This window comes from Pseudopodoces humilis, chromosome 8, assembly GCF_049639895.1.
Source record: "Pseudopodoces humilis isolate 2021_Gansu_Grassland_sample_001 chromosome 8, ASM4963989v1, whole genome shotgun sequence".
Lineage (NCBI taxonomy): Eukaryota > Metazoa > Chordata > Aves > Passeriformes > Paridae > Pseudopodoces > Pseudopodoces humilis.
Genome location: NC_142207.1, coordinates 7647605 through 7669936, shown reverse-complemented (window position 1 = coordinate 7669936; position 22332 = coordinate 7647605). Strand labels below are relative to the sequence as shown.

The 22332-nt window shown below is 39.3% G+C and overlaps 1 protein-coding gene across 2 annotated transcripts in view; it reads right to left on the bottom strand.

The window, feature by feature from the left end:
• Positions 1 to 22332, bottom strand: part of DPP10 (dipeptidyl peptidase like 10) — a 435737-nt gene that overhangs the window by 187592 nt on the left and 225813 nt on the right. For both annotated transcript variants that reach the window (XM_088058794.1, XM_005519624.3), the window contains exon 2: positions 7448 to 7562. In XM_088058794.1, coding sequence (XP_087914920.1) covers positions 7448 to 7562 — 115 coding nt within the window. The remainder of the gene's footprint in view (positions 1 to 7447; positions 7563 to 22332) is intronic.

Below are 22332 nucleotides of genomic sequence, written 5' to 3'. Positions count from 1 at the left end.
AACAGCAGATGCCAGGAGCTGTGCTCTTTGTTGCCTGTGCCCTTGCAAAAAGATGCACCTGTGCACTTCCCACACAACCAGTCAAACGCCCAGCCAGGTTCTTAAAATAATTTTGTATTATTAGGCAGGTTACCATAAATTACTGAATTACTAATTGATTGTAATTAGTTAAATTTACTCTTTCTCTTCTCTATGGGCATTTTTTCCTTCTCCACAAGAGGAACTTTGTGTTAGGCAGATTTTTGTCCTTACAGATATTAAACAGTGCTCTGATGACAGACACATACAAAAAGAGTTATCTGTCATCACAGCAGTCAAGAAGCAATCTTGTTATCTTTATGTCAACCCATGATACTACCAGGACATTTTTAACAAAGAAACCTGCTTTGTAAAGGTCATATCCTGTAAAACATTTTGGATGAAAATGTGACCCTTCAAAGAGAATAAAGTCAATCAATAGTTTTGTTATTGGTCTTTATTCAGCCTAATTTCTGAATTAGAGGGCCAGCTGGAATTAACAGCAGTATGATAGTTTTGCCTTTAAATGTCAGCACTGCCTGCTGCAGTCACTTCAGCTGGTATTAATAAGGTGCATCCTTGGTGTACTGAAGAGAAACTCCCTTTTAATGCACATCATGAATTTACAATAGACACAAGCCATCCCAGCTGCTCACACCACAGCTCTGCTGCATTTTGCATGTTGTTCCCTCGCAGGTCACAGCAGGGCTCTGGGAAGCACTCACCGCTGTAATCAACTCTTCTTACACTTCACGTCTTGTAAGGCCAAGCATGAAGAGCTGTCCAAATCCTCTCTCATAAAACAAAAATTCTAATCCTTAAATAAGCTTTTTGCCCTCTTCCTACCTTCCAGGAATCAAAATAGTCTGTTTAGGTTGTTGTTTTTTTTCATCTGCCAGTCCAGCATGGGACACAATATTCCACTTGCAGTCTTACTGGAGCTTTACAGCAAAGTAACATTATCTCTCTTGATTTATACCTAATCCCTCTGTTTACACATCATGGGACCTTGTTAGCTCCTGCTCCTGCCACACACTGTGTTTTTATCTTCAAAGTAAGCACATGTTGTTATGTGTGCTCTATTCAGCCCCACAAATATATTCTTGTGCCTTCAAAACACTGATTCTGACTTAACTGCATCAAACACTGGGCTCTTCACATGCCCACTATCCCCTTTCTCCAGAACCTTATTGACAACCTACCCTCCACAAGCTGTTTTCCATCACCTATTTGTATTCAAAACACCCTGGTCCTGATGCTGTTTATGATTCCAAACATGTTCCCCTTCTAACCTTACCTTAGTCTGTTTCTACTTATTGTGACCCTTTATTTCCTGCCAGTTTGCCAACTAGCAATCAAGCTCACACAAGCTGTTATGTTGTCAAAGATTGCCTTGCCTATGACAGATTTTTTTTTTTCAACTGCTTAAGTAAAAATCACTAAAACAATACATCAGCTGAGTAAAGAGAGGCTATTAGAGAAGAAAGGATCACCAGCCCTGCCCTCTGTTTTCTATCACACCCCTGGCAAGAAATCCCCATATGGATTGGATTTTAAAGTAATTTTTAAATTACAGTTAGCATTTGTAAACTAAAAAAAATGGCATATTCAAGCAACTTCAGTAGGTGTTTTAGAAGTATTTTTTTTCAAAGATAAGTTTTAACCAAATCAGAGCTCTGTTTGTAACCCTTAACTCTACCTTTTGGTCCTCTATCAATATCTCAAATGCTCAGTTTATCCATAACAGGATGAATAAACATGATCCCATGAGCACTACTCAAAACAGTAGTGGGTTAATCTTTATTGAGCACAAGCCCAAATTAGCTGTACCCCCCCCCATGGTTACACTCAGAGGCAGGGGAGGACAGGAGGGGATGCCCTCTGTGTCAGGGACCAGTTGGAATGCACGGAGCTACACCTGAGGATGGATGAGGAGCCGACCTTATGGGTCAGGATTGGAGAGGGGACACGGACAGTGACATTATAGTCACCCTGGGGCTGCTACAGGCCACCTGAGCTGGAAGGCAGAGGGGAATGTCCTCACATCCACAAGCCCTGGTCCTCATGGGTGACTTCAACCACCCCAATACCTCTTGGGGGGACAGCACAGCAGGGCGTAACCAACCCAGAAGGTTCCTGGGATGCAGTGTTGGTAACTCTTCTCCAAGTGACAAGGACATGGACCTGTTGGAGCAGGTCCAGAGGAAGTCCCTGCTATGGAGACAGGAGGAGATTTGAGACTGTTCAGCCTGAAGAAGGCTCCAGCGAGATGTCAGGGCACCTTCCAATACCTAAGGGAGCTCCAAGAAAGCTGGAGAGGGACTTTTGTACCATCATGGAATGACACAACAAGGGGAAATTGCTTTAACCTGAAAGAGTGCAGGTTTAGATTGGGTGTTAGGGAGAAATTCTTCCCTGTCAGGCTGGTGAGGCCCTGGCACAGAGGAGCTGTGGCTGCCCCATCCCTGCAAGTGTTCAGAACCAGGACAGGGCTTGGAGCCACCTGGGATGGTGAAAAGTGTCCCTCCCCATGGCAGGGGGGGTGGAATGAGATGATCTTTAAGGTCCCTTTCAAGCCAAACTAATCTTTGATTCTAGGATGTATTTATTTCATTTTAAAGACTTCCTTTTATTACTTTATATTTATTACATTACAAAATACCCTACTATCTCTTTTTCATTTCCATTGTAAATTTTATTGAATTATTCCTTGAAGAAATGCTATTTCCAATGTTCTCACAATATTTACCACAGATTTCTGTATTTTGGTCTGAAATTATATATATATGTATAATGAATGACATAGATTACAGAAGATACAAACAAAATCAAATGCTAAAGACTAAATGACTACTTTTTAACTGTGCATCCAATTAAAAACAGTTCAAATACTGCATGTGTTAATTCAAAGTTACAAACCTGTTTGTGCTTACTAAACTAGAAGACTCCAAAACTTGAAATTAATGGCCTTGCTACTTTTCACGAGTTTATAGGATATTATTTTTGCAGGTTAAATGTAGTCTAAACACCTCATAAAATTTGCCTTCTAACTTAGCAAATAAAACTAATAATTATGTACTGTACTGTAGTATGCCATTAATTGAAGCTCCCTACTGCTGACTTTTCTGTGGGGAAAAAAAGTTTTTATATTAGAAATTAGGATAAATGCTTGATGTTAAATGCCATCTGAAAATGGGAAAAATCCACTAGTAAACTGCATGCAAGCTAGCAGGTGTAACTGGGAATTAGCATAGCTCACTTTGTGTTAGCATGACAAAGGAAGAAAACTTGCCAGTAAATAGTCAGATATCAAAACCTGCCTGCCAATTTACAGTAGTTACAGGGAGTCTGTACAGAATTGAACAGAAAACTGCATTTTCTTCCAGTGAATATCCACATCACAAAAAAATAAAAAAATAAAAAAAAAAATAAAAAAAAAGTTATAGTTTGCTTTCTTTTCCTTCAAGAGTAGTATGAGGGAGGGTATGGAGAGGTCAGTCCTAACCCTGAACAGTTTATCTGCTGGACATAATCCCAATGGATTCTCTTCCCAGAGCTTGATTTTACTCAACCCTTTCCACAAAAAGCATATTCTGACCATTTCTCTGACCTAAGTGTTCTCTAAAGTAACTTTTCTGAAAAGGTGTACTTTTTTTCCATCATGTGTGAGTTTTCCTTCAGTCTATGATTAGAGGTAGGTGCCAGTTTGCTCAACAGTAAGTGCACATATCAGCAGGCATGGTTTAAATGCCAACATCGATATCTCAGTGAGGGAGTCCTAGAAAAAGCATTTGAGTCTTCCACCCCTTCAGAATTTAAGTTAACACAAAGGTAGAACTACTGTCAGTCCCAAAAGGAAAAAACAAATTTAAGTGTTGTGGCAAAACACCTGTACAAGGGAGGCCAAATCCATACAACTCTTAGCATGCTCTTAAGCGGTTTTTCACATAAGAGCTTTCAGCTGCTAATACTTTCAATTGGACATTTGTCAGTTTTGAAATACAGATCAACAGTGGCTGATCAGATAGGTCTTGACATAGTTCCTACAACATGGAACACACTGTCATGATGCAAAGCAGTAACAGGTTGATTCAAAGGCAGGAATGATTTAAAGGCGCTGATATCTAAAAATCTACCTATGACTATTTCAGTATATGCAGGTGTGAGATGAAACCTCAAAAACATGCAATAGAATAAAAGCAGAAGAAGAAAGGTGCCTGTGTTAAATTTATACTGACATACAAACCAAGTAACCAAATGATGGCATCTCATGGACACTCACCTGTGCCTCTGCACTGGCAATTAATTCCATATATATAAGATTATTCCCAATGTATTTTCTTTTGTTTTCTCTTAAATACTGCTCCAGCAGTCCACTCCAAATATTAAACAAAAATCACTAGATTCATGATGCAGTTACCACAGAGGACAGACGGGCTCCTGTTCTGAAACTTCCATGTTTTTCCACTCCTCTACTTTAACAAGGGCAAATTGATTCTTTGGGATCTCTGTGCACTTTCTTTATTGCACTTTTCTTATTTTGAAGAAAACCAGCAAGGATATTTGCCTGCAAGCCTTCTATTTCCAGGTATGGAGCAGTGTAGCAATTTCTACTTATTCTACTAATTACTACTCCTTATTCCACAGGGGCTCAGAGAGAGTTCCTGAGCCCCAACAAGTGGTTACTGGGATGAGAGTTCATTCAGACTCTGCCACTAATGTTTTACATCACTGGACGGTTTGTTCTTCCACTTTTCTATCTCTTTCTTTAGAGCACTAAGACATTTATAAAGATTCTGAGTATTATCATAGATGAAAGGCATGATAAAATTATCAGAAATGTTACTAATATTGTTGGCACAATGCATTTACTCAAACCACAACCATAATTCTAACACAGAGGTTTCAGATTTGAACAAAAGCTAAGATATTAATAGGTCAAAATACATCTCACTTCAACAGAGATCCTGCTTAGTATTGTATAGTGAAGTTATATTTCATGTAATAAAAGATAATCAAAAATAAAATCAAGGATTTCCTTTTAGTTTTAATATCATTTCTATCTTTAGTGGAAATTAAAGCCTCTTTGAAGACTTTTGCAAATGAATTGCACTTTCTTTTAAAAATATGCTATCCCACATGGAAGCATTGGTCCCTCTATTAAAAGGCAGGAAAGCTGTTGCTCAAAATTTGAGAGAAGTCAAATGACAATTGTTAGTGTACACAGACCTGAGAGTTTCTTATATTGTGGACAAAACAATGTGTAAATAATTGCGGGCAAAAGAGATCACTGCTGTGTTTGGCTTATCAGTAAGTACCCATTTGCCTGCAAAAAAAACAGTGAAACAATCAGGTTTCTGAGAAATAACCATCTGAAATTATCATCATTTCCAGAAAAAGAAGCAGCTTGATGTAAAGTGTTTAGGGGAATTTACATGGAATCTAAAAAGCACCCATCCGTACAGGCAGAACTAAATAGGGAGAGAACTCTGATGCTCAGAATAGTACTAGAAATGAATGCTGAAACATCCCAAGGTAACAAAGGACATTTGCACTGAACATCTTCATTCAGACCTATTATATTTTATGAGAAGGATTTTCAAACCCAAATATTTATAATAACAAATTAGCATCAACTTGGAAGTGAGCACTTCCCAATAGCCAGATGTCAGGGGCTCTCTACTTTTATCCTGGACATCCCAAAGTGATCTTAACACATATTCATGACAAAGTAGCTTCAGCTATAGTGCTTAGCACCTGCCAACAGACCAACAGAGTAGCAAAATATCAAAACATATTAATAATTCATAATAATCAAACAAATAAATAATGAAAGTGAAGGGGGAACAGCAACGATTAGGGCCAAAACAGGGCAAGCATCTATCCTACAATGCACCTCCAAAGCTTTCCATGGTAAGCATTTCCAACCCACAAGAAAGCCCAGTTTTACAGACCTGGATTGTTCTGGGAGAAAGGCTTTTATTTATATCAAGCTTCACAGTCTCTATGGGATATCTTGGAGCATCTGAGCTGACAGAACTAGTTTTCACTCGCATGACTTGAACTGAAATGTAGGTCCCAGCTTACACAAGTTTTCAACCAAGATCTCTGGATTTTGAAATGGCCTCAGAGATGTTGTAATTCACTGAGCTTTTTTAACATATTTTCTTTAAAAGTTAACATTCCCCTAGGTTGTTTATTCTTTTTCCCTGAGTGCCTTCAAAGACTTCATATTATGGTTTTACATCATTAATAATTCTATACAGATATAAGAGCCACAACTGAAAGTTATTATTGTAGATTCCAGGAAAGATTTGATATTTTACAAGTCTTCAAAAAAAAAGCTACCTCTCCTCAAAACAAAAAAACAGTCTTCTGTCTTAAAGTGTACCACTAATATGTGCCCTCGAAATCTTTTATATTATTCCCTGAAGAAAGCTCCTATTCACTGAGACTACAGCAGCACAACTTTGCTTTTACTTTTCTCAACATGATCTAAGTGGACAGCAAAATGATAATATTATCATTTATACAAAACAGAGGAAGTAGACTATCCACAGTGTTCCTGCATACTCTTTCCAGCTGCCTCATCCCCTCTGACAAGCAGAGCTTCTTGATCCTTTTCCATTCAGCCTCAGCACCTTCCCTTAAAGCAGCAGCACTCTGCTGCTGTCCCTGACCATGCACAGACTCAGCCAGCTTCCCTCGGTGATTTCATCTCACAGCCAAACAGCCTGGAACCATTCTTTATCTGAAAAGAGCTTCATTAACTTTCTGGTTTACACAAACTGAGTACTCAAATGGCAGAATATTTGCAGACCAATATTTACTATCTAGGCATGCCACGCAAATCAGATACTTTACACTCTAAAACTGGCAAAAGGATTCAAAGATTTTTTTTTCCTTTAAAACTTGTGCATTGTTTGCTCTTTTTGTCTACTTCTTGCCCTATCCTTTATTTTTTATTTTCTGTGACTGAACCATTACTTTCCCCTCTGTTTCTGAAAGAAAGAAAAGGGAAGAAGCTTGTGCATGCACATATGGAAGATCCATGTTTGTCATTCAGTGAGAAGTTGCATTCTCAGAATCAGTTTTCCATGGAATGCAATTTTCTCTTAGCTCATCTGTGAATCTGAAATTACACCAAAACCCAACAACAAACTCCTGAAGTCAGCTGACACCTGCTGAGGCTCACAAGGATGGCTGTAGCCCCCTCAAGGCCGACACAATCCTAAGGACCTCTTGCCAACCCCAGACATTTCTGCTCTGCAAGGCCTCCAGGAGCTCCCGAGTCCCCACAGGCACCAAATTTACAATAACCACAAGTTAAAAATGCTGAAAGGCAAGAAACACTTTAACATTCATTGCTTTTGATGACTGCATTATGAATCACACACCTTTAATAAGATAAAATAAAGAAGTAGGTTACCTGGGGTTAAAAGAATGACTGACATAGTGATGAGTGAACAAACAACTAGAATCACCAGCAGCGCAATAGCAATTCCCTTCCAGTTCCTCTGCGGAGGGCTGTTACTTCCAAGTTCCTACAGGAATGGAAAAAAATGAAATAAAAGGAAAAGACCACATTTCATAAACATACATTTCCAGAACTATTAGTGTTAGGAAAATTGCTCTGTGCACATTCATAATCACAGCACGGGAGGTGATCATGATCCCTCCCTTCTCCACGGTATACAGAGTCATCCAAAGGTGTAACTCTCATGCTTTTTTAATACATCTCTTTCTTTTTAAAAAAATATATTTGGCATTTTATACTCCTAAGAGACAATCAGATGATCTTATGCAAGCTGTCCAAAATACAACTGGTGTTAAAATGTCCTGAACATAAACTTCAGGACAATATCAACTAGCAGTTTATAAGATAATTACAGAAATGAAATGCAGCAATTTACTGTAATTCTACCTAACATGGTATGGACCATAAAGGTTTAAATACACATCCTTTTTAATGCACACTATTAAACTTATTTGTAATAGAAAGCATTAGCAAAACTGCCTGAGGCTGCAAGTATTCCATCTGAAGCTACAAGCTCTTTTTCTCCATGCAGTAGATCAACTGTAAACTGCTCCCCTATTAGTTATAAAAAAACAACAGTAGCTTATAACAAATGTTAAATGAATGTTTCTGTAACTACCAGTGCACTTAAGCCTACATCCTCTGTGGTTACACATTTAACTCCTGCCAGGCACCATTTACATTTTTTCAATAATAGCACTGCATTGCCCACATTCATGGTACAGTTTGAGACCAAACGGCACATAAACACCTAACTACACAATGACAAAACTAGTGCAATTGTTTCTTACAACCCCAACTTTCCCTCACAGAAAACAGTGTTTTTTCTATCTAGATTTGGCAAGCAAAAATGTTTCTCTGCCACAATTACATGTGTCTTTAGTATCTCAAAATTAAATGCTATGGCAAGATTGCAAAAAAACCCAAAAACAACAAAACCCACCGCCTGCTATGTTTTACAAGCTTCCAAAAGCATGGTAAAATTTACTCACATACATATTATTTCATTCTGCATTTCTGGGTTATAATGAGTGTGAAATGGGTAAGTCTTAACAGAAAGTGGCAATGTTCTTGTGCCTTCTTGGCTCACATACACCACTTCAGCATCCACACCACCCACAGCAGCAACAGTGTCTTTAACTTTTTAATGTTGTTTTTTTAGCCCCTTGCAGGTTCATTTCTACATGTAAATGACAGATTCTTTCCCTGGTCCTCTTCTCCAGAAAATAGAAGGGGAATTGCCCCACTCAATCTCCAATCAATCCCACAGGGAATTCTCACAGCAGTCCTAGCACATCACAGCTCCCAGCAAGGAATGTCCCCACTTCCCCAACGCATCTTCTGCCCATTGGACCCATCACCCTGCCCAGCCTGCCAGAGATTGCTCATTTTGGAGATTTTTAGCCCCAGCAGAGTGGCAGAGCAGCCATTCTGTGTCCTCAGTGCCTCCCCTAGCCGTGCTGGTCAGCACAGGAGCAGCTCCCTCAGCTGAGGGGTGCCAGCCTGCCCAGCCCCACACCCCAACCCCGGCGATGGCCCCGGCAGCCTGGGCTGCACCCCGTCCTTCAGAACCTCTGAACAATTTATTCTCACAGGAATCAACTCTTGGGTGTTGACACTGGCCCCGTGCCAGGCAATGGATGATGCTCAGCACAGGATTTGTGGCCAGTCCCTCCCACACTGAACTTCGCAGTTTCCCAGGATCAGCGTGTGGAAGAACCTGATTACCACAACCCACAACACCTCTGAGATACCTGGGGGTTTTTTACTGAAGTGTCTTCAGCACTCAGGGGAAAAAAATGGTGTAAACAGGAACTCCTGGCACCTGTCTCCTTCCTCCACCCCATTGCCTCTGCTTCCCAACCACTTTCGAGCCTGCCTGCTTCCCTCATTTTCTTTTCTACCATGTGAAATACTAATTACCACAGCCTGTGTAGCCTTAGACACGGGTCCTCAAGGCCTGCATGAGTGCTTCATCAGCCCTTTTGGTGATCCCTAGGTTATGAGCATCGTGTGGTTCCACCCTCTCTGGACAGCCCTGGCCACGCTGACCTTGCAGGGATACACAGCTTTTCCACAAAAATACAGAATTTCTGCATCCTGCAGGTGATCTCAGATCCAAGCTATTGTTTTCCCTTAAGAATTATCTTAAAGTGTTAATAGCACAGCCTAGGAAACACAAATTCTAAACATCTATTATTCTAAACATCACAGTATTAGCCTTATTTAAATGACACCTGGCAGATCCAGTTTAAGAACTAGAAGCTCACAGAACCAAGTGGTGATGAGAGAACTGTAGTTCCCCTCAGAGCATTTTGAAACCCTATTCCAAAGAACTGACTTAAAATGATAGAAGCTGAACAACTCGATGAATGTACCAAAGCCTCTAAAAAATGTCCCAAGTCCTCATTATTCACAAGGTTCTTCTCTGCAGACATGAATATTGTTCAGTTTCTAAAAATAAAGCTTCATTTTAAATACTTCTGCAAATTGTGCAGGGAGTGTATCAAAGAAATGAATCAAGTACTGAGCATACAAAGCTTATTGGTACCCACAGTGAGAAAGAAGAGAGTTTCCAGCTAGCTGAAAACTTGGAGACTGGCATAAAAAGAAGGATTTGTCTCAAATTAAGATATTTGGTTTTAATATTTGGATAAAAATTACAAGTTATATCAAATTATTATATTAGAAATTATTAAAGGTCATGATATTTTGACATTGAGTGATAACATTCTCGTAAGACATTTATGAAGTTACTGTACACAAGCAATATTTGATGAAAGATTAGAAAAGTTACTACAATGAAGTGAATTCATAGCACAATCACTATTGAGGGCATCTCCAATTAACTTTTTTGATGCTAAGCAATGCAACTCTTGGACTGTAACCTACAAAGTTTTAAAACAGTGTAAGCTGCAGCTCTTCAACAATAAAATATTTTTAGCCTTGCGCTGCTTTTCAAAATGGCCATAGGCAAAAGGCAGTTAAATAGATCTTTGGACAGTGTATCACTGGCAAGGCAGAAGCTGTGAGTTCTGAGTGTGACACGAAGATAAAGGCATTCAAGAGAAAACATCACAGAGAGCCATAGAATGAGAAGCATTTGACACCATGTAGTTTCCCCATAACTATCTGCTAACTGGCACATAACAACAATGCAGACACAGATGGAGATTTAAGGATTTAATCTTCTAAATACACTCTTTTATTATTGTGGTTTGAAAAATTACCAACTCTTGAATATGGTGGTTTATATATAACACTACCTATAATGTGATTATAGATTTTACAGTCTAACTCTAATGAATCAGAAAATGGCTGCGCAAAGAATAATACAATTGCAAGTTTTCTCATTATTTATAGTAGCTTTTTCACAAACCATTTAATTGTGTTATTGCCAAAAACAATCCTCAAGTAATACATATTTCTGAACGCAATTTTTGATTGAGTTACTTTACTAAAACATACTTTGAGTTACCTGACTAAACCATAGCTACGAAGAGAAAAATGAAACACTGCGTGAACAACACAGTGTAGACCAATGTTAGTGATCCCAATGGCTACTGCTGCCAAATGCTAAAGACCACATTTACCAAGGGCTCACAAGCACTCACCATCAGGGACCTCAATGCAACCAAAGGACAAAGCCTAAAGTTTCTGCTCTGTGGTTGTCTCCATTCAACCTCTGTTGAAAAGACCCCCAAAAGACTGTTCTTGCAATGTACTAGATGTGTGAAACAGCATTACAGAGGCTGCAAATCCTGCAGCAGTAACCGAAAGAAAGGCTCAACCAAAAACCTGCAGAGACTGGGTGTGGGGGGGAGGGCAGGTTGAGGAAAACATGAGTTATTCCCACCCTTCTGCATCCTGCTAAATCCCACTCTCCACTGCAAAACAAGCTATTTCAGAGGGAAATGCTGAAAAAAAACATATCCATCAAATATGCAAAGCAAATATAACTCAAATAGGCTGAAGCATCTTTCTCTCTCCTTTTCTAGGCCGTTTTCTAAATATATAGTCCATCTCCAGACACAGCTTACAGGCTGATGATGAACTGATACACTATAGGCATGAAAATCCTCTAAGCAGCAGCAAGATATGGCTTTGAATATCGCAATCTGTGACAGAGAATCATAAATGGTTTAGGTTGGAAGAGATCTTAAAGATCAGCTCAGTCCAACCCCCCTGTCTCCTTCCACCCAGACTGGCCTTGAACACTGCCAGGAAAGCCACAGTTTCTCCCAGGAACCTATTCCAGTTCCACACCCTCACAGTGAAGAATTTCTTTCGTATGTCTAATGTAAGCCTGTCCCCTTTTGGTTTAAAGCCACTCTCCCTTGTTCTGTCACTACAAGCCCTTGTAAAAAGACCCTCTCCAGCTCTCTTGAAATCCCTTTAGAAGATTTAGGGAATGTCCTTCTAAAGTTTTCACAGAGTTTTCACTACTCCTGGCTGAACAGCCCCAGCTCTCTCAGCCTGTCTCTGCTGGAGAGGTGTTCCAGCCCTCTGAGCATCTTTGTGAAGTCCTCTGGACTCCTCCGACAGGGTCCACACCCTCCTTACCCTGGAGGCCCTGGAGTTGGATGCAGCTCTGCAGGTGGGGTCTCGGCAGAGCAGGGTAGAGGCAGAATCCCCTCCCTCCCCTGCTGCCCCCAGAGCTTTGGATTCAGCCCAGGATGCAGCTGGATTTCTGGGCTGCAAGTGCACATTGCTGGGTTGTGTTGAGCTTTTCATTCACCAGCATCCCTATATCCTTCTCCTTGGGGCTGCTCTCAATCCAGTCCCTGCCCAGCCTTTATTTGTGCTTGGAATTGCCACAACCCATATAGGGGACTTTGCACTTGGCCTTGTTGAACTCAAACACAGACCCTGGCAGGCTGGAGGGTCCCAAGGATGTGATGTGGGACAGTGCCAAAAGCCTGGGACAAGCCCATGGCAGGTGCTTTTCCCTTCCTAGAAGGCTGCAGCCGCATTCAGGTGTTCTGAGATTTTGTTCTCTCTTTCGGAATGAAATACAGATTCTGACATGGGTGCTTCATATTTAGAATAAAAAAAAAACAAACATGAAATTGCCTCCATAATGGCTATATTATACAAGACTGTAAAAAGAAGATCTGACCCAAGTTCCTCTTACAATAGAAATAAAGAAAAAAAAAAAAAAACTAAACTCCATTAGATGTATTTCATATGAAAATATTTTGTATCCCTTGACACAAAAATGCAAGCACATATTTTAAGTAGTATTGGGGATATTGATTTGAGAAAAAGCATCGTTTAGAATTAAGAGACATAGTAGAAGAATACACAAAAAACTTTCAAATATTTCCATATTTTTACCTGAATAAACTTACAATCTTTCTTGTAGGCAGCATAACCAGAAAAAAAAATCACAGCTTCCTCCCTAAAGCTTATCGAGTTGCACAGTTTTATTGTTAATCAATGAGGATAAAAAGTCTTTCAGACATAATTTTTCCAACAAATGTGTACAACTAAGGCTGTTGTAAGAGAACAAAAGGTCAGAAAATATTGGCATAACATTCTGCATTAGTAAGTCAGGTTTCTGAATTATCCTAACAGCATTTTCTGGATTTCTTGGAAAACTCTTTGTGTAAACCACAGTACAATTTCCACCATGGAAATAATGCCAGAAGCAAGAGGAGAATGAATGCCTGGTGGAAGCAGACACATGGAAGGTCACTGCCTAAAGCCTGAGGACTCCTGAGTGCCTCTGCCAGGCTTTTCCAGAAGCCACTGGGTATTTAAAACACATCATCCCCTTCAGGAGAAGTGAAACTCCAGCTTTCAGAGACAAGCTGACCCTGAGAGCTGGCATTTAACCAAACTGCTTTTCCTCATAGAACTCCTGTCCATGCTGCATCAACCCAGCTGATAAATGGTGAGATGAGCCAAATGCAGAAAATACACATTTCTCTATAAAAATTAAGAACAAGAATTCAAGCAGGTTCAAGCAGTTCAGCTGGGTTCAGCTCAAATTGAAAGCAGAGATTCTGCTGTAATTTCTGCAGTCCAGAATGAACTTTACCAGTTCCACCAGTCCAGGTCTGCAGATGCACATTGGTGCTTACCCCTGGCCTGTGGTTATTTGGAACACAAAACCCACCAGCACTGAGCTGCAGCAGTGTCTGCTGCTCACCTGGTTTTGTGTTAAGGCAGGTGAAAGATCTTAGAGGAGCTTTGGGCTGTAGCAATTTGGGGCTCTGTCAGTTTCTGCCAGCATGGCATCTTCTGATGCCTTGAATAAATCATCTGCTTTCTTTCATCTCTCTCTTTTTTTTTTTTTTTTTAATGCTGTTCTGTTACCAGGACAAAGCCTACAGAGAAAAGCACTAAAATGAATCACAGCCCCCCCTTATTTTGGCAAGAATTTCAGGGGCAAAGTGCTTTAGAGTAGGAAAAGCAAATGTAATTTGCTTTGCAGTAGGAATGAGAACGTCTCACTCTGCACCTTAGATGTAATCACAACAATATCACTTCATTAAACTCTTGCCATTTGCATTCCCCAAACATAAAGAAAAGGTGTCAAATGAAAAAAAGACAAATAATTTCATGTCACATTTCAGATGTTTCAAAAGGCAGACTCAATACACTTATAATAGAAAGATTGCAGTCTTTCCAAAGCTCTTTATAGAGCTGGGCTTGCAACTGGTATTAAGTACTACCTGCCCTGGGTTTGCAGTGTGCTATTTGAAGGGAAATTACCCCAGCAAGCCTTCTGATTTTGTGATTAAGTGATTGTGTCCATTCCTTTCCTGCTGTTTTTGACTAATCCCATGGCCTAGATAGCAAGAGAGACTAAAAGACAGATCCACAAAGTGGCACAGGATAGTTCTAATCCATTTGCATAAGTACCTATCATTTTCATCCCTCGTGTTCCCTTTACAATCCACTGAGTTATAAGATCCTGTTGCTACAGTTCTTGTCTCAATGATTATGGTCACACAATTGCTTTCCCCGGTCAATATCTTTATTCATGAAAACATTGGCACTTCTTTTCAGTCACTGTAAAATGCCACTTTCAGAGGAATGCAGGATTCTGTCAGCTCTATGGATAACAGGCATTTTAAAAGGAGAGCATCTTGTCAGCAATTACCCTGCTCAGAACAGGTGCAGGGTTTGGATACAGAAACAATCTGTCTTCATATTTTCATTTCTTTGGGTTGCACTGGTAGAACAAAGCACTCCTTTTGCACAGCCAAACTGAAAAAAAACCCAGACCAAAACAACTAAAACAAATCCAAACCCACCCCTCCTCAGTAAAAATAAACTAAAACAAATGTGCACATACATATAAATCAATCTGAGAAGTGCTGATCACTCACACTGGTTATTAAACTTAAGAAACATGTTGTGCTTGCTTTCAGCTTGATCGTTTTTGCTCTTAAGCAGAGAGAACTTTTCCTTGGACCTGCAAACGCCCATTCATGAACTGGACTTTGGTTATTTGGGTTATTTTGGTATTTATCTTTGTCAACACCCTTAGCTCCACGCACTCACAAAAGAAAGGACCAGAAACACTGATGGAATCTATTCAATGTATTATGGCCAGCATTAAGAACACATTCCACATCTTCCCACTCATTTTGCAGTGTACCTTGTAACACTGAAAGACAATGAGCTAGCTATTACACTAGATAAACAAGTGAAAGCTTAACTTCTAAAGCATTCTGCTGAAACCCTTGTTCAAGGTCTAATCACAGCAGATGAGTCTAAACCTTAGGTCATTATTCCTGCAGGTAATAAATACAAAAGCAGAGATGGGTCAGCACAACTTATCAAAACAGTGTGGCACCTGCACAACTGAAAATCTGTGGCCATCTGCTTTTTTTTTAGCCAACACAGTAGCAGGGGGGAAGAAAAATATCACAGTCCTCAATATTAAATAAACTATGGAAAATGCAGGCCATGGAAAATACTGCCATTGTTGAGTAGCTGGAGCAGAGGGAAACTTGCATAAAGTAGCAATGGATGACAGAACTGGTTTGTATCCAAAAAAATGGAGCAGTCACAATGTAGAGAGGAGCTGCAGCAGGCAATGGAGCTCCTTATGCTTTTGGGAGCTGAGCTGAATGCAAGGCATTCCGATGAAGAGGTGCAGTGCCAGCATCAGAGGCAACTTCACTGAGCCTCAGCATTTCAGAATTGTTAGCCCTTTTCATCCTGTGTTCACAGTCTTTTATAGTTTGTTTCTAACAAAGTTTCAGAAGTAAAAATACTCTTTCTTTCCAGTCCAGCAGAAATACTTGGAGAGTTGGGGAGAACATCAAAGTTCTGACAAGACATGAGGAAGTTTCTTGGGACCCAGAAGAGCAGTGGGACATGAAAGCTACAGGAAGCTGCCTACGAGGACTTCTGCAAATTCCTGAGGATAACAGCTAATGAACAGCTGCTTTAATAAACAGCACTCCAACCTCCCCTGCAAATCTCACCTCCAGACAGAATGTTGTCCAGAGGAGCCTCACACCCCTTTGGGGGCTGAGGCTCACCAACATCTCTGCTCTGACTTCAGGTTTTGTTCCTGGTGTCCTCACCAGACCAAAGCCCCAGTGCTCACACCATGCTGTGTGTTCTTTCCCTCACACCAGTCTCATCGGGAAGCTAATGAGGTTTTTCTCATTAGGAAAAGCCATCTCTGTGTCTTGAGGACTGCCTGTGAGATTCCATGGAAATAAAGCAAGTGGCTCATTTCCAGTGAGCCCATGCACCATTGGCATCTACAGGAAATCAACACTTCATTTAAACAATTAAAGAAAATTCTTAGAAGTATTTTACTAAAGCAAGTAAGGCCAAGGACAGGAAAAGACCACAAAGCATCAGGCATAAACATGATTTCATCCACATTACTACAATGTAACACAAGAAGTCTGTATAAACACTGGCACAGCCATTTATGGCCAAAAAGATATTTTCACATATTTCTATTGATCCTAAATTTAATTAAATGTCACAAGATAGTAAAATATGTCTCCCATTCTTACCACGTTAAAGAAAACTCCCCCAGCCAAGTAAAATAACATATCTCAAGAAAAAGGGACTTAAAAAATAAATGAAAACAGGCTATCCGTGTTGCATACCTACATATCTTTCTACAGATAATATATATATATATATATATATATATATATGTACATATCTAACAGAGATGTTTGCTGGAATTTGTACTTTTCATTTCTCAGAAACAAAGTTATACCTTTCCTGATTGCTTGAAAAAAAAAAAAAAGGCTTTAACACATAGTTTTATTTCCTGATCTATTGGCAAGGTCCCATGACAGATGTTTTTTAAGACTGACTTCAACAATTTCAGCACTAATAAGCAGATCTGTTTGACAACACAACACTGCAGTTCACTGAAGGTTAGATAAACAACAAAGGTTACCAAACTGCAGCAATGTCATAAAGTCATATTTAGAGCTAAGCAACAAAATTTTACAATTTAAATTTAAATTTTAGATTAGAAAAAACAAAATTGGCTTTTGGAGTTTCTCACTGTTCAGGTATCTGTACACATGCTTAATTTTATGCCATTTAAGAGTCCTGGAAAATGAATCTGATAGAGACTTTTTTTTTAGATGAGTGAGATTAAATCAGATTTATCAAACTATGGAACACATTTGTAAAGGTTATTTTGCAAATTTACATCAGTATTTTTCTATTTGTTTTCAGATTTACATATAAATTACGTGCAAATAAATCAAGTAGTTTAAATTCAAATGTGCTTTAATAAGACTCTGTGCACATAGATACATATACACATGCACATATCACTGAATATACAGAGACAAATATTATTCAAGTCAACATTCCTACAAATAAATAAAAATGTTAATAAAACAAGGAGTCAGGACCAGAAAAGGGAACACAAACACAGTCTCTGTGTTTAGAGTGATCTAATGCAGCAGAAAGTTGCATGAGTTTCCCAAGCTCAGGTGAGAAAGGGAAACCAGCAACTCTTTATGTAAATATCTGTCAACAAAACTGTAGCAAACAAAATTACTCAGTCAGTATCACTGGACTCTAATTGGAAATTTATCATTTAGTTTTTCCCAGTCTGCTTCACCATTAAATTACCTGTTTTTCCAGGACATGGAATTCTATTGAAAGCAGTAGAATACTATGCTTCTATGATCAGAAATAAAGATCTGGTTTCTACTGCACTTTTTAGGAGAAAAAGACCAGAGAGGTGATCAGGAAGTTTGTAGATTTAATTCATTATGCTACATTATATAGAGTTAATATATATAAATATATATATTATGACCCAGCAGAGCCAAGATGACATTTCACTTAAAAACAGTGTAAGTCCTCACAGCACTAAGGACATCACATTTTTCCAGCACTCATACACACATATAGAGCTTGTAAAAAAGCATTTATAGAAAGAGAATGGGTCACAAAATCATCTCTTTACATAAATTCCACTCAATTAAAAAGCAAATTGAGTACTAGGAGGAAAAAAACATCAGGAATTTCTTCGCTGTTTTACCAGATTCATTGATTTTTTCAGTGTACTTTCAGATAATGTAAAAATACAGCTTTTCTCTCCCTGAAAAATCATTTTACCTAATGGCCAAACCTATCTTCCTAAAATACCTCAAAGGCCCTTTATCCATTAAGTTTCTTTGAAAAATGTGAGCCACCCATTAGGAGTCAAGGTGCTCCTATTGGCAAACTTTTCCAGATGCTGCTTTTACTCAAAAGCAAAGAAATACATAGATACTGTAGGGACTGCTCTAGCAAAGCCTGGACATTCTAAGGAGCAACTCAAATGAACCTTTGATTGTAGGGATATTATTATTTTATTGTAGGGATAAATAATCCTTATTATAATAATAGTGCCCAGAAAGGCAGTGATGTTGTCAAGCACTCCATGCATGCTTTAATATTTTTACTAATAAAGGTGAGAGCATATCACTATCTTAGAAATTTTGGCAGAAATCCATCCAAACTAGGAGTTTTGACTTAGAGAAAGAAATGAATGGCACCTTTCACTTTCTCCAGAGTAACATCTTCTTTCTGTCTGATTCCAATGACAAATAAGGCAAGGATGATCACTATGAAACACATAATATCTATTTCTTCGGGGTTTCTTGCCATTCAAAAGTTAGAAGAGTTATAATTACAGTTCTGATAAACAGAAGAGAAAGACCTTACCAGTGCAGAAGTGGGTATGTGCCTTTGGCAGAGCTGATACACTGAAGTGGGTGAAAAGCAGCCCCCTCACTGAATTTTCCATCAATGCACTGAAAGATGATCTCTTGTCCACAGATCCACTACTCACAACAGGCACTCAGCTCAAAATCTCTCCTTGGCTCTGAGCTTTAATGTAAGAGCCAGATAATTCCTGCAGATCCATTTCAACTGCTCCTACTGAAATGTCTGGAGGCTATTTGACTCAAATGAAGGTGTTGGGCTATGACACAGGCTGTAACATGAACACTTTTATACTACAGGCCTTAAACATAGTGGATTCTTTTGAGACTCCATGATTCCCTAGATTATAATTTAAAAAAAATATCAACCTTCATTTCCTTTTTCTAATTACTTGCTTAGTTTTGAACAAAGAATGAATAAACATATTCAGTGTGTACTCAAAAACAAGCTGCTGGAATTCAGAATCCAGACCTATACTGCCAACTAAACAGAATAATTTAATTAATAAGCTACAAAAAGGAATTTCCCAGATTTATGCCATACAGAAATGGATTCACAGGTAATCTTGAATGTTCATAATATAAACCACTTTCAGAGCAAAAACAGGGGGAAAAAACCAACAAACAAAGCAAACAAACCACCCACAGAACAGAAGTCTGAATTTTATCACAGATAAGTAAGTGGCAGTGATGTACAAATGTATTTGCAAACTGATGGAAACTCTCCAAGAATTAGTTTGCAGCTAATTTACAAAAAGGGAACATTAACAAAAGTGTCAGTGTAGTTAATACCTGACTTTTGCAGGAAAATTTCCTTCTTCACATTTTGTGTTGATTTTATACCTGTGGGGTTTCCTCCTGTTTTCTGCAGCTCATAGCACTGCATGCTCCTTATTGCCTCCCGAGTAACTGAATCATCTTTTACATCCCTGTCTTCTTCGTGTAAACAACTGATGAAATTTTCTGGAAGCAGCTATATTAATCTTCTGAGACTGCAACTTCAGGCAGCTCTAGCTGTTCCCACAGGAGCCAAATTTTGGGGAATATTAAAACTAGCAAAGCTCCTTGAAGCTGACCTGACAGACACCAAGTGACAAAGCCAGCAGCTGGCTGCGAGCTGTGCCCGTGATTTCTGTCTGCAGTGGCCCTTGGAGGAAGCAGCTCCTCCAGTCACAGCATGTGGAGATGTGCAGCCAAATCCCCCTGGCCCTCTGCTAGGCACAGGGTATTCAGAATAAAAACCAGCACTAAAGTAGCTCTTGTGAAGCACCTTGAGTGGGAAAACAAAGCCCAGCACCTGCACTCCATCCTTTCTACCCTGCTCATCCTTTCTCCACCTACTCAGTCAGAATACATGAAAAAAAAGAAAACAAAAACAAAACAAACCAGAAAACCCCAAGCAACCAAAACCAAAACCCCAAGAGCAAAACAACCCAGAAGTGGCTCCGACAAAGCTGACTGGGACCCAAGTTAGTCTGATGGGCCAGCTGGTTGAAAATCTGCTCTTTCCTCACCTCTGCCCAGTGTCACTGCTCACCACAAGCCTTACAAATCACTCCATCAGCTCTCAGCAGCACAGGACCCCAAGGCATTGCTCTGTGCACAGCCTGCTCACCCAGACTGGGTTGGGAGTTAATGGGGACAACTGCAGGGTTTTTTATTTCTTTGTCATGAAAACTAAAGAGCTCAGCTTCTAAAATCCAATCAGTCATATTTGATGATGGAGAGCTATTTCCATTAGTGCTTTCTACAGAAGGCTTTGAGAGCAAAAACCATTGCTTTCCACATATTTATAAAGTGAAATAAAAGTATTAGTCTCATCAGTTCACCAAGACTACCTGTCTACAAGGGAATATTCTGCAAAACAACATGATGCTTTAATTACATGATGGTTCAGCATGATGCAGCAAGAGAAATTGAAGCAATACATCTTATAGGAAAAGAATTTGAAGTTTCTAATCCAGTATAACAACTGGATATCTACATTGTTAAAATTGTTCTTAATTAAAATATATCAAAATGGTTGTCTATCTACCACAGCTGGAATGTATTAAATGTTCTTCTGACCTAGGGAAAAAGTTTTGGTAGCAATTATTCCATTATTTCCCCTAGAAAAAAAGTATGCATACATTTTTTTATTTATACTTCATACTGCAAACAGGATTTTGCAACAGAATTGAAGTCTGACATTTCGACTTGGCAATTTTATTACCTATGTAATTTTATTCTATGCATTTAGGAGGAGTGTGTACTTCTTACTACAAGCAAAAAGCTGGATTTTTTTTTTTTTAAGAATGAAAAAAAATGAATAAAAATAGCCAACATCTGAAAACATCCGAGAGGATAATGAAAAGTTTTTCAAAGTGCAACTGCAACAACAGTAATTGTATATGTCAGCTTCTGAAACAAGAAGCTACTAAAAATATACAAAGTAATTCTTCTGGGTGCCCCTACCTTAGTGGGAATCAAAAATTGCAGTTTATCCAAAAGCTGTCTCACTACCACTCATCATCTACCCCCTAAATGTACCACCCCCTCTCTGAATACATCTGCATCAGTAGCCAGCACACTGCAAGGCACTGCAGTGAGAATGTTTTATTTTCTGGTTTTTATGCACTCCCTGTGGTGATTAGTTGCATATTTAGGTAACCCTGCAAGTGAGCAATGCAAGAAACCCTTGGTGCTTTTGTCAATAATTTATTTTAAAGCTGCAACTTCAAATATTTAAGCAAACCAAGCAAAAAAAAAAAAAGGCCATAAGCTGTTTAAAAAAAAATGAGACCCACTCCAATTCTCCCAGCCACTCAGTAATTACTGTGTTAATGTGTAGGTTACAAATAAAAGAAAAACATATTATTCAGATTACAAGTCAAGCTATTGTTGCAGGACGGAGGAGAAGAATTAAATCAATGCCACCTGATGAGGAAGGGCCCACAAGCAATCCTTGGCAGTTCCCCCAATGAACACAGGCAGGATGCACATCTCCCCAAGCCCTCCACTTGTGCTCCAAACTGATGGTGCAATTAGGTGTGCTCCGACTGCAGCCAGGCTGATTTGCAGACTTCACCGGGTAATTAGGCAGGTGAGTAGAAGAAATCATCAGGACAACTAATTGTGGCTTAAATGTACAGTTTCTGAAATCCTTGTCAGATAGGAGTGGAGAGGCAGGAGGAAAAGTGGAAATTCACTCAGCTCAAACAGCACAGGTAACCATGAACAGCTCTACCTCCCCTGTGATCCCTTCTTTTGTTCTTATGAAAAAGATTAAGTTGCAATAAGGCCACTCTCATTTCAGAGGAGAATATCTTCATGACCCACATCTATCCTGACACCTGTACCTGCCCAGCCAGTCAATGACAGCTGAGCAAAGGCAGATCCAGGCACTGCCAGATGGCACCGACACATAAACGTGTATTTAAAGAAACAATGATCACGTTTTCAATTATAGATCTGATTTTCAATCATACACCTTTTATGGGTCACTGTCTTCTGAGATTACAACAGTAATTTTCACACCTGAAAATTAGACTGATAATCACAGGATGGGTAAAACTTCATTAAGTCCTTTATCAGTTATAAGTGGCTCTGAACCTGACTGCTGTTTAATGT